Source organism: Lepus europaeus, chromosome 17 (genome assembly GCF_033115175.1).
Source record: "Lepus europaeus isolate LE1 chromosome 17, mLepTim1.pri, whole genome shotgun sequence".
Taxonomy (NCBI): domain Eukaryota; kingdom Metazoa; phylum Chordata; class Mammalia; order Lagomorpha; family Leporidae; genus Lepus; species Lepus europaeus.
Window position 1 is genome coordinate 4,735,140 of NC_084843.1, and position 12,781 is coordinate 4,747,920.

The 12,781-nt window shown below is 56.0% G+C and overlaps 1 protein-coding gene across 1 annotated transcript in view; it reads right to left on the minus strand.

Annotated features, from left to right (window-relative positions):
- The window catches only part of DOCK1 (dedicator of cytokinesis 1), a 491,536-nt gene that overhangs the window by 386,079 nt on the left and 92,676 nt on the right, over positions 1-12,781 (minus strand). The window contains exons 13-17 of the mRNA XM_062215058.1: positions 10,893-11,018; positions 7,694-7,818; positions 6,621-6,719; positions 5,737-5,809; positions 394-497 (exon numbers count right to left, since the gene is read on the minus strand). Coding sequence (XP_062071042.1) covers positions 394-497; positions 5,737-5,809; positions 6,621-6,719; positions 7,694-7,818; positions 10,893-11,018 — 527 coding nt within the window. The remainder of the gene's footprint in view (positions 1-393; positions 498-5,736; positions 5,810-6,620; positions 6,720-7,693; positions 7,819-10,892; positions 11,019-12,781) is intronic.

Consider the following 12,781-nt stretch of genomic DNA (forward strand, 5'->3'; position numbering starts at 1 on the left):
GGGAGCTGGGTATGCAGAAGAGCAGTCAAGACACAAACCAGGACTCTAATATGGGATGCCGACGCTGCAAACAGCAGCTTAAGTCACGGAGTCACAGTGCCAGTCCCTATAGCCACTTCTTATATTGTGCTACATTAGGTATTTCAATAACTCCCCTTATTCCTACAGGTAATTCATGTCCACGGCATTTTCACAGGGTATCTAATGCATGGATGGATATCCTCTTTTCTCATTAGGAACAGCCAAAGGGCTGGTCACCAGCAATGTGTATTCACACCACAAAGTGCCCGTAGCCAGCTGCACCTCACAGTGACAGGACAGGAGAGCTCAGGGAAGAACCAGGAGGGTGGCGACACCGAGAGGTGGCGATGGCCCTGCAGCGGAGCCGCGCACCTTGTAGACGATGAGGTCGTGCTCCCCGTCTCTCAGCGTGGTTCCGTCATACCGCATGAGTTTCACAAAGGCCAGGGCGAAGATTTTCTCGGATTTATCCTTGGCTGCAACGAAAACCAGGGATCACCTTCAACTACGATCGCGACAAAACGGCGCGCGACCACGCTCCGAAGTCCACCTCGACGAAAACCAGTGATCACCTTCAACTACGATCGCGACAAAACGGCGCGCGACCACGCTCCGAAGTCCACCTCGACGAAAACCAGTGATCACCTTCAACTACGATCGCGACAAAACGGCGCGCGACCACGCTCCGAAGTCCACCTCAACGAAAACAACGACAAAACGGCATCGACAGACGTCGAAACCATGGAAACCCGTTAGCAATGCTCATCAGCACCAGACCCCTCCCACAAAGGGACCGGGTGCCCCCAATAAACCTGTGGACTCAAAGCCCTCCCAACAGGAATTCCACGGAAAAGCATTTTCATGGAATTTGACAACTGACTTCAGGGAGAAACACAAGTCGAGAAGAGCAGGACGGTGTGGCAGAGGAAACCGCGCAGACGGCCGTCAGGGACACGAAAGCAATGGAGAGGATGGCGGCAGCGGTGCCTTTTCTTCTTTTTTGAAAGATTTTATTTATATATTTGAGAGGCAGAGTTAGAGAGAGAGAGAGGGAGAGACGGAGAAAAAGATCTGCCATCCGCTGGTTCACTCCCCCAATGGCTGCAATGGCCAGAGCTGGGCCGATCTGAAGCCAGGAGCTTCTTCCAGGTCTCCCACATGGGTGCAGGGACTCAAGCACTCGGGCCATCTTCTACTGCTTTCCCAGGCCAATAGCAGGGAGCTGGATTGGAAGTGGAGCAGGTGGGACTCAAACCGGCGCCCACATGGGATGCAGGCACTGCAGGTGAAAGCTTAGCCTACTACCCCACAGCACCTGTCCGACAGCACAGTTTCAACTCAGGCACCAACGGGCCACAGAAATGAGCAGGGCCTGGTACATGAGGTCCTGGCTAATACCAGGGACAGGGAGGGGCACATCACACCAAGAGGGATCCCTGCTTATCAACGCAGAAGAAAAAAGTAGCTCCCTATCACCAACATCTACTCAGAAACACTACAGAACTGAAGAGCTGAATGTGAAACTGTTCCCTGTGGCAAGGAGGCAGGGCTCAGTGCCTCCCTCCGTCCCAGGTCTGCTGAAATATCGCCCCCTCCACAGAGTGACTGCACGCTGTCCGACACAGGATCTCCCTTCACTCAGCACCCTGGTGATGGCCAGATTGTGCGTGTGAGAGACACACACACATACACACAGGCGATTGCCAGATTGTGTGTGTGAGACAGACACATACACACACACACATTGGTGATTGCCAGATTGTGTGTGTCACACACACACACACACACACACAAACCTGTTGGTATTTATTGTCCTTTGGACCCTGGGATGTAAAGGCACGTGGATGCTGTTTGGCTGCCATCTCCAAAAAGAGTGCCTGGCATACAACACACTCAGTAAATATCTGCTAGTTGAGGGGGGCGGGGAGGTGGCCAAACAAACCCTAACAGGCAATAAAGAAGCAAAACTGGGTGGTTCGCAAGGGGCGATGGAAGGAACGCGGGCCATGTACTCGGATGGGCAGGAAAGAGTTCTCAGAAGAGAGCTGGCCAAACGCAGAGCCCTGACCCAACGGGCCTGGCGCCCGTGGGGACACGCAAGGGGGACAGGTGAGGGTCCCAGGCAGGCAGCGGAGCAGTGTGGGATGAGGACCCAGATTCACCGTGAGCTCCTCAGGCAGCAACCTGTTCCAGCGCCAGAAAACAGCTCAGGAACTGCAGATTGGAAATTCTGCTTTTAGAGATGGAAGGAGGCAGGGCAGGGAGAGAAGCCTCGCACCATCTCCCATGAGTCAGGGCACAACATGCGCACCCGACAGCTCCCCCAGCCCCACCGGCCTGAAACCACAGCCCGGTCAATGCTGCCACTGCTCACGGCCAGCAGTGCCTTGCCCACGGCAGGAGCTCAACAATGCGGTCAATCAGAGGGCGAATGAATGAGCAACCAAGGACAAATAAAGGCAGCAATGCAAGTAAGCTATCTGTGTCCTAGAAATCTAAAAAACACCTGGGTACAAAGCTATCGGAGCACAGGAAAAAGCAAGGAACAGCCCCTCTGCAGTTTGCATTGACACTAGATAAAGACACACCGCCACGAGAACAGGTGGCCACGACTGTCCACAGACGGAGCCCTACGTCAAGTGCCATGAAAGCAGCACACCCACTGGTGACAACCGGCATCCTCACGTCCAAGCCCGAGAATGCGTTTTGCCAGACTCACTAGCAGGCATTACAAGGTGGACAGGTTTTCTCTGACAGCCGATTTCCAGAACCTTAGAAACCAGAGGAGGCGGCCACGTGTTCCTGAGAGCGGGCAGAGCCTCACCCAGCCGAGCCTACACATCCCAGGTTGGACCTGGAAACCCTACATCTGCCTGAACTCATGGAAAACAATATCTCACGTGTGTGGAATTGCCACCAGGTTGCCAGACAGGAGTCACCTTGTCACGTCACCCCAGAAGCAGTCGCAGTGCAGAAATCCCAGCACATGTCCCCTTGCCCGTGGCAGAACACAGCTTGTGTCCGCTAGCAGGGGTCCGAGGTGGCCTCAGCCCTTTCTCCCTGTTTGTGACCCCCGGGCTCTGCACCGAGGACCTGCTGAGAGGCCCCAGCGCCCTCACTGCCAGCAGCAGTCAGCTGGGGATTCCGTCAGCACCGCACTTGCGATGCTCAACATGTTTCCAAAACCCACAAGCTGTGGCCGTGGAGACTTCATTAATTATGCAAATGTGTCTTGGTGTGCGGACTGATAGCATCTTGTCTGTAATGAGTACTTGAAACTGACAAGAAAAACAAGGATTGTGAACATTCAAATGCTGCAGGAGATACCCCTCTTGCCCTAGTGTAATTTATTAATTACGGGGAATGAGGCTGTAAACGGGGGAGTGTGATGCTGAGATGAGCCCGCTGTGGATGCCGGGAGCCTCTCCTCGCCCTGCTTCCTCCCGGGCCCTGGGAGACACCGCCCTCCTGTGTCCTCCTGGGCAGCAGTCCCAGCCCATCCTCTGGCTCAGCCTCCCCCTCCTCAGAGGACCCTGCCGCCACTTGGGCCGTGTGTGTGCTGGCTGACGCCCAGCCCCTGCTATTGCCCTTGCGCAGGTGCCAAACGCTGCAGTCGTACTGAGAACACACCTGTGCCCAGAGCCCCTGGCTCTCTGCTCACACCACAGCTCCGCCCGGCACGTGACCCACACCAACAGCCGTTCCTGAAGTGGGTCTTGTAACATGACTTCTGACCTCATGTCTCTGCTCGACAGGAGAACTCCAGTCACTGTGTACACAGCAGGTGCTAAACATAGCACAGGTGACAGGAGTGGCCCGGCCACCCCCCTAGGGCCCTGGAGTCCACGCAAAGGCCCACAGGCCTGGGTACCAACCAAAGCTCTTCTGCTGACTGCAAGACTGCGAAGAAGGGGAGTGATGGCCACAAGGTTGCAAGCTCAGGGGTTCCTGGAAGGACAGATGCTATCCCTGGGTCAGGCACAAAGTAGGAACCAAGAACGTGGGCCAACACTGACTATGAGTTATCTTACCCTGCAGCTCCGGCCATCAGGAGCACCCCCCATCCCCAGTCAAAGACCCAGACCTGCTGCCTGGAAGCCCGCATTTGGCTCTAAGACAAACATACGACGTTGGACCACTACCTTCCAAGCTGGCCAGCCTTGGCGCCCATAGCTCTCCTACCCGGTGTGACCCCTGGGCCCCTGACCTGCCTGGACTGTGAGGACTCCAGGGGGCTGTGATGATGTTCCAGAGGCTCCCAGCCCTGCCCCTGGCCCCATAGTGCACCCACATTGCTTCAGAGCCAGCACCTCCACCACCTGCCAGGCTCACCCCACGGCTGGTGTCCACAGTCCTGGCACGCCAGCCCAGCAGGCCTCAGGCATCGTGCCTCCCTGGCTTTCCCCTAAGTGGTAGCAGAGCCCAGGCCTCTCGAGGGTCATGCACAGCAGGCTCCACACTCCCACACCAGCCTGGGTCCCTGTGTTCAGTCCCCCAAGCTGCTGCTCTACATCATACACCACGTGGAAACCACTTGGAGGGCCCCGGTCAGTCCATGCCATAATATAGTAAGGCATACAGAAGTGCTGGCACAGCAACAGGGCCATCTGCAGAGCCCCTACACCAGGCCCTGCAGGTGCAGATGGCTCGCGATCCCCACACCCCTGACCCTCTTCCTGAGGTCAAGATGAGGACGAGGGTCAGGTGTTGGGCATCTGCAGGAGCAGATGGAGCCAGGGACCGTGGCCCCCACTGTGTGTCCCCACAGGGTCCTCAGTGACAGGCCACCCACTTCCACTGTCACCTGCAGCGCCCACGACCACAGCCAGCTCTTGCTGCCGAGTGGAACTGACCACGAAGGGCAGGGGCTGGGTCTTCCTTCCGGGATAACGTCCAGCACAGGGCTGCATCCTCAGCAGGCAGTCGGTTCAACAACAGGACGAGAAGACACAGTCGTCCAGTGACTTGTTTTTACAACTGAGTGAATCAAACACAAGATTCCCTCCTAAATCCTGGCGTCACAGTCAACGCTGCACCAACATCGAAGAGGAAAGCCTTGCCAATTCCAGACACCAGGGGCCACCAAGACAAAACCATCTCGAGGTTCTCAGTTCAAGACAAAGAACGTCAGAGTCAGCTTTCCTAATCTGCTGGGTCCCCGTGATTTCCTAGTACGATGCTGCTGCTGATGATGATGGTAACTGAAAGACAGAGAGAGACAGATGGAAAGACAGAGAGCTCACAGCCACTCTTCTGGGCTGGAGGCAGAAGCCAGGAATTGGGACCTTAATCCACGTCTCCCAGGTCGGGGGCAGGGACCCCAGTACTTGAGCCACTACTACTGCCTCCCTGAGTGTACATTAGCAGGAAGCTGGAGTCGGGAGCTGGACCCAGGAATCGAACACAGGCACTCAGATGTGGGGTGAGGCAGCTTAACCACTCGGCCAAATGCTCGCGTCAGTGACCGACCAGCATCACAGATGGAAGCGAGGAAGTCAGAGCAAGGAGTGGTAGTTAAAACTAAGGCTTCCCGAGACCTGCTGAAAGCAGGAGAGGAGAGAACACTCATAACAGGTGGAGGCAGAAACCCTGCCAGCATCGAGCCCTGGCTGTGCCACAGGAACTACGTGCTGGGACAGCCCAGGAGCAGGGCGGCCATGAGCCTCCCCCGGTCTCCCCCTGCAAACACCGAGCAGCGAGCGCGCCGTGACTCACAGTCCTGCGAAGACCTGTGGCGGAAGGTGAATCGGAGGTGGCTGCGGTTCACGTCCTCGATGGGGATGGCCACCTGCGGACACCAACAAGGGGAGGTCAGCGCTGGCCTGTGCAGCTGTGTGCAACGGGGCCACTGCAGGACCCCGATCCCCTACGTGCTTCTTCAGAAGGAAGGGAAATGCCTCTTGAAAACCCAAACGAGGGAACCTTGTCAAGAATGCCTGGCCCACCCTGCAAGGCGGCTGGATCTTCCCCCTTCACTGCCCTAATCCTCGCGGCTGAGATTCTGCTCTTAGAAGCTGCTCTTTGTTTGCAGCCCCAACACAGAGGTGTCTACCCTCCCTCGGCGGCTGCCGTGAGACCTGCCCACAGCTGCAGCAAGAAGAGTGAGCTCGTCTTCGCATTAGAGCTGGAGAAAGAACACTGCCCATGGGCAAGGATTCTCCCTAATCCCCACATTCAACACCCATAGCCCAGGGCCACCCCCAACCTGCTTCCCGCAGGTCCCTGTCTTAAGAGTGGCAGGTGCACTGCGTTATGAAAACCCATGGCATCAAGGCCGCTGGACAGAACCCATCTGCTCAGCGGTAACCTCCATGCACTGACCTCTCCCTTCTTCTCTATTTGGTATATAACATTCCCAGGACGAGCGCGGAAAGCGCTGCCTATAAAACACTGTCATTTGTCTCCATGAACAGCCTATTTTTACATCCAAAAGGAGGTGAGAGTAGCACAGGCCAAGGAACGCCTAGCAGTTGCTCAGTGACCTTGAACGACTCTGTGGGGAGGGCAGCTCCTGGGCAGGTGGGAGGGGGGATTTCCTTGGGACACAAATGAGCAGCTCATAACCAATCCACATGAGGAGATGACCACGAAAATGATACCTTAACGGTCTCAAACCAGCGTGGCTGCTTCACTTGGTAGTAAATCACGGATTTGTACTCTGACATCGCTTCATCGCCAGCCCCGGGGAAGATCACATGCTTTAAGAGAAAGCATACAGAGTCCACGTGAGCGCTCACAGAGCTGGACGGGGCATCCATCTGCCCGGGAGGAAGAGGGCGGGAGCTCCAGCAACACCAGCAAACCCACGGCAAACGCCATGGGCTCCGGCAGCCTGCCCGAGCCCTGCTCCCAGACAGGAAGCACCCAACAGCCATGAGACACGGGGCCGCGAAGTCCCTGGGCCCCTGATCCTCACCCTAACCCCTATAACATGAGGAGCTGCAGGAAGTTGGCCGGTTCACTCAGTAAGGCCGGAATATAAGGCAGGAGATCAAACAGAAGGTGGTCACTCTTCCCTCCCTCCACCCGTGAGTACCAGCCAATGGACACCAAACTGGCCCAGCCCACAGAGTATGACAGCCACTGCCTGGGCTTCCAGGAGGGCCACTCACAGGAAGGCCAGCAATGAGCCCAGGACACTGCTATCCAGCATGTTGGCCCAGCAGAGCCCATCCTCCAGTCCCAGGTCCCTGAGGCATCACCTAGAGACACCTGCTCTGGTCATCATCACAGCCTCCAAGCCCCACTAAGTGGACCCTGCAGGCTGCTGTGACCACGGAAGCAGGAGACCTGCACCACCACCCTGTGGGACACAGGCAGAGCTGTGGTGGTCAGAGGCCCAGACTCTGGCTCCACTTCCATAGCTCCCCAAAGAGACCCTGAGCAAACTGATTGCTCAGGACTTCAGCTGCCTGCACCAGCTCACGTGACTGCCGGACATCTGGGCAGCAGGGGAGACTCTGCGGTAAGCAGAGTTGGGCTAGGAAGGCAGCCGAGGCCACAGGGGCCTGAGACAGTCGCCGTGGGGACTCAGTGCACACCACACCCCGTGAGGTGAGGTGGGAAAGGGGCAGCCGGAGCTTGAAGCCCAGCCCATGGAGAGTGCAGCGGGCTCTGTGGCAGGCACGGGACCCGGGGGCGGTAAAACAGTCCCCAGACTAACCACACTTACCTCCAGTCGCTTCCCGTCTTCATCGTACACAGACACTGTCACTTCGACGTTCTTTGCCGTCGTCTTGCTTCCTTTATCGAAATCTCCTTGGACTAACGTCACATAGATATCATTTCGGACATCACCTGGGGGTGAAATCACACCCTTGACACCAGTCCAGCACTCACAGCACAACCATGCATTCATCAAAAGTGAGAGCTACCCATCCTATCAGAACCTCAAAAATGCTGCATTCCAGGATCAGGAAACATTCTCTACAAAACAGTCAGCATGTAAAGGCATGGACAGCACAACCTTCGTCACCATCCTCATCCTCATCAGACTCACTGGAGAGAAGTCAACTGCCAAGGCCTCTGATCAGCGGCTTGGTTCACCCCTAGGAGCAGCCGAGGACCACGACAGCTCCAGTGCCATTGATGGAGCTGCAGGAACCCAGACCGTCCCCAGCATCCTCTGTCCGCTGCTGGCTGCGGTCACCTGAGTGACAATGGCAACACTGACCGGCACACCCCCGGTAGAACTGGCAACGTGGCACGCCCTGCTCCACACTCTTCTGCAGTGCCTTACTCCAGGAGTCGAACCAACTGCTGATTACAAGCTAGACCCCCAAGCCCAGGGCCAGGCACAAGAGAGGAGGCAAGTAAGTGCTGTTCTCTGTTGTGGGCAGCTGCCGGGTTCCACAGAGAGGAAGCCTGTGCGTCTGCAAGGGAAATGGGCCTTTACCTGGGGGTGGGGGGTGGAGGGTGGGGGGGGGTGTAAAATCAATGAGATCCCTGGCTTCGGATAGGCGTAGCTCCAGCCTCTGCTGCCATCTGGGGAGTGAACCAGCAAATGGAAGACCTCTCTCTCTCTCTGCCTCTCCTTCTCTCTCTGTGTAACTCTGCCTTTCAAATTAATAAATCTTAAAAACAAAAACAAAAAAAATGAGCTTGAGACTTCCCACCGAGACAGGAGCTCCAGCAAGGGTCGATGGGGGACACCTCCCAGGGTTTCTTAGCAACATGACTCAGTGGGAAACTCACAGCCCTGTGCTTCCTCTGCCGCCTGCCTGGCCACCCCCACGCCAGACCTCTGCTCTGCACTGGACGTGAACAGTGAGAGTAGCAGGTGGCCCCTCAGCTGACGGACAAGGACCCCTGAAAGAGAAGCCCTCCTTTTTTCTTTTTCATTCCATTTTTTGGTAACTGCTTTATTCTGACTTAATGCAATCAATTAATAAATTGAGTTTTCATTTAAAAGTCATTATTATAATAACCCCGAAGGGTTGCTACCACGGCCGCACTAGCTGCTAGGAAAGAAGTGCGGCTGCAGCCGCTGAGGCTGCCCGAGACGAGAAGACGGATGGAGCAGCAGGCAGGGCTGCCCACCCAAGACTCGCCACTCATCAGCTTGCGACCCTGGAGACGCGACTCAACCTCCCAGGCCACCCCCTGCTGAACAGCCTCATCAATAAGATGGACCTGACAGCCTCAAAATCCTCCAAGGCAGAAAACCATCACTAGAAACTGTCTTGCTCCCAAGACCGCCCAGAGAGAGGTACTGCGGGGCCACTCGAAGCAGGTCAACTCCAAGGCAGGCGCACTCAAACACCTCGCAGATCCCAGGTCCTCATTCTGGGCGGGAGGGGAGAAGGACACCAGCCACCCTGTAGCTCAAGGAGCTCTCAGCTTCCCTCGCCACGATCCTTCAAACGGATTCCTGGGAGTCAGGAGAAGCAAAGGAGCCAGCCACGAGGGTGTGACAGAGAAGAAGCGCATCTCAGCACTGTACCACGCCGACATGGGGACAGGGGACTCAGGGTCTATGGGCGTAACAGAAAATCAGCTGCACTGACTTCCCAGTGCCCACCTGACCAGGGATGGCTCAGCCGACAGAGAATGTGGGCGACACTCAAGCTAGAAGCTCCCCACCCCCCCCAGGACCGCTCCCCACTGGGACTCAGCAATGCTCAGCTGCAGGTTTCCCCACAGATCAATCAAGAGATGATCGAAGCATTGCAGCTTACGTTTTAAGTCTATCCTCAGGGAAATGCCTCCAGGTAACCAGAGGCCCTGGGGTTTCTCTTGGAATATGAGACAACCTAAGGCCGCCAAAATAAATGCACCTCATCAAGGATTCCACTTTATCTAGACATCTACATCTCAAACCCCAAGGCACACGGTGAGCCCACAAATGTGTCTACTCCTGGGAATAAGTCCAAGTTCATCTGCCGAATATGTGATGGACGCAGGGACAGGCAGAATCTGTTTCGTGTGCCACAGTGGCTAAGGGCTGTGCTGTTCTCTCTGCTGCCAGTATACTGAGTGTTCATGCTCCCCAATCTCAGAGGTGCCTCGTGTGGGTTTCTCAAAGAAGCCAATAACCCACAAGAGTCCTGGAAGACAAGCTGGGGAGAAGAACACGTCCCAGGGCTGCACAGACACAACCCAACCGTGACTCCGCGGGCTGCTCTGGAGCTGCTGGTCCTGAGAACAGAGTGGAGGCCTGAGCAGTGGGACTGCCACACACGGGGTGGTCAGGCCCCCGATTGGCCGTGGGACCTGAGGCTGCCGTCGGTGAGGTCCACACCGACAATCTGCAAATGTCCAAGGTCCTGATGCAGATCAACGAGATTATTAATGTGCGCGCCACTTGCAAACCATAAATACTAACGCGCTCCCCAAGACCTCTTGGTGAACACATCAGACGATTAACAGGAATGCTACTTGGAGACTGAAAAGCATGATGCAAATCTAAGAGGTCAGTGCTATCATGGGATCCTACTGTAGGTTTAGTCGGCTCCCAGGTCTACAGCCGAGCCGCCGGAGCAACACCAGCATGGTAATGGACGCTGCTGGAGCAGGCGCGGGTGCTCCGTCACAGGCCTGGCCCCTCCACTCACCCCAGGGTCCACTCCATGCTCACTTGCTGGTCTTTTTCCCTCCTTTAGATCAGATGTCAACCCAGGTGTTGCAAGGACACCTATGTCTCCCTCATACGACCCATGCAGTTGTGGGGGACAGGGAGATTATCCCAGCTGGGGTCCAGGCAGCCCAGCTATGTCCCACCAGGCTGCTTGCAGCCACGGCTGCTGGGGTGATCATGACCATGCTGGGGCTCACCCACCACCAGCCACACGCTCAGCCCCTCCTGGCTCAGCCAGGTCACTGTCGACACGTTGATCCTTGGGAGCCCAGCTCAGAGCCTCAGGCATCCTCACCAGGCATGATGATCTCCGGAAACCCCGTTTTGCGAGCCACGGCCGTAGTCCTGTCCACTAGATGAGGAAACTCCTTGCGAATCTGATGGACGTCGCCAGGAAGCAACTTCAGTGTTACCCACAAACCTGCAAGAACAAAGAACACCTGAGCCACGTGTCCTTGTGCAGTCGAGAAGTCTGCACAAAACCAATTGCAACGAGTGAGCAACTGATCATTCGCCATTCGGTTATCTGGAGAGAAAACCACGCAGGCCATCATCGTCCAGGCAACGGCGCAGGGCCCAGGGGAACCATCTGCACCTGAGTGGCCGGGGCCCAAGCCCACGCTGTGGTGACCAGCACCCAAGCAGTGGCACACCCACGGCAGCTGTACACGCTGCACTGCCCAGGCCCGTGGACTCTTCCAGGCTGATACACGTGTCTGCCATGAACCAGAAGGCAGCACTTTCTTGGAGGTGGACAGAAAAAGCCATCATTTTCCCGTCACCCAGGACGAATGACAGCAGGGTTGGACCGACAGGTGAACTCAGCCTCACAGCCAGGGAAAGCCTCCAACTGCTGTGGGCCCCAGACGGGCAGCAGCACGGGGCTGTGGGAGGCCAGCGGCCAGCCCGCATCACTGTCACACACACAGAAGGGACGGCCCTGGGCCCCGCTCAGCTCCTTCCTCCAAGGGAGAGAACGGAGGCTTCCCAAGCACCTAACACAAGCTGCAGGGGCGTCCCTGAGAGAGGGCAGTGTGCATGGGGTGGCTGAGAAGCCGGCTTGGCATCAATTCTCCTGAGCAAAAACCCACCGGGGACCAGCACAGGGTAAAACGCACACTTCCAGCAATCAAAGCCAGGAGAGGGAGGTGGCTCCATCCCCATGGCCGCAGGGTCCACCCTGCTGGTCCCCAGTCCCGCAGCTCTGTGGGGCCCATCTGCCCATCCAAGGACCCATCTTCCCTCACACTACTTGTGTGTGCACCTATGTGTGCCTGTGAGAGGTTGTGTGAGTACGTGTGTGCATATGACTCCTTGTGTGTCCATGTCTGTGTGTTATCTACACATGTGTTTCTGTTGGTGTTTGTGCATATGTCTGTGTCTGAGCATACGTGTACCTGTGTGTGTCTGTGTACATGTGTTTTCATGTCTGTGCATATCTGTCTGTGTCTGTATTTGTGTATATGTCTGTACACGTGTGTTTCTGTGTTGATGTCTGTGGATGTGTGTACCTGTGTCTGTGCATGTATGTGTCTGTGTGTGCATGTCTGTGTATCTGTGCGTGTGTGTTTCTGTGTTGGTCTCTGAGCATGTGTGTACCTGTGTTTGTACGTGTCTGTCTGTGTCTGTGTGCATGCGCTGCTATGTCTGTGGATGTGTGTACCTGTGTCTGTGCATGTATGTGTCTGTGTGTGCATGTCTGTGCGTGTGTGTTTCTGTTTGTCTCTGTGCATGTGTCTGTGCATGTGTGTATCTGTGTCTATGTCTGTGTCTGTGTGCATGTGCTGCTATGTCTGTGCGTATCTGTGTCTGTATTTGTGTGTATGTCTGTGCATGTGTGTGCTTTTTTGTGTCTACGTATGCATGTTTCTGTGCGTGTGCGTCCGTGTCTGTTTCCGTGTGTGCCTATGTGTATGTGTGTCTGTGTTCCTGCGTCTGTGTTCCTGTGTCTGTGTGTACACGCCCATGCCTGCATGTCCGTGTTTCTGTGTGTATCTGTGCACGTGTGTGTTCCTGCTCCGGATGCTTCCAAGAGCAGGCGCCAGGCACTCATCCCAGCAGAGCAGAACACCCTCCATTCAGGAGGAAAAAAATGAGAAAATCAAGCCCTTGTCCACAAGCAGCCAGGATAGGAAGTAGCACTGGACGGCATCCAAAGGACGCCACAGGGAACACCACGTTACA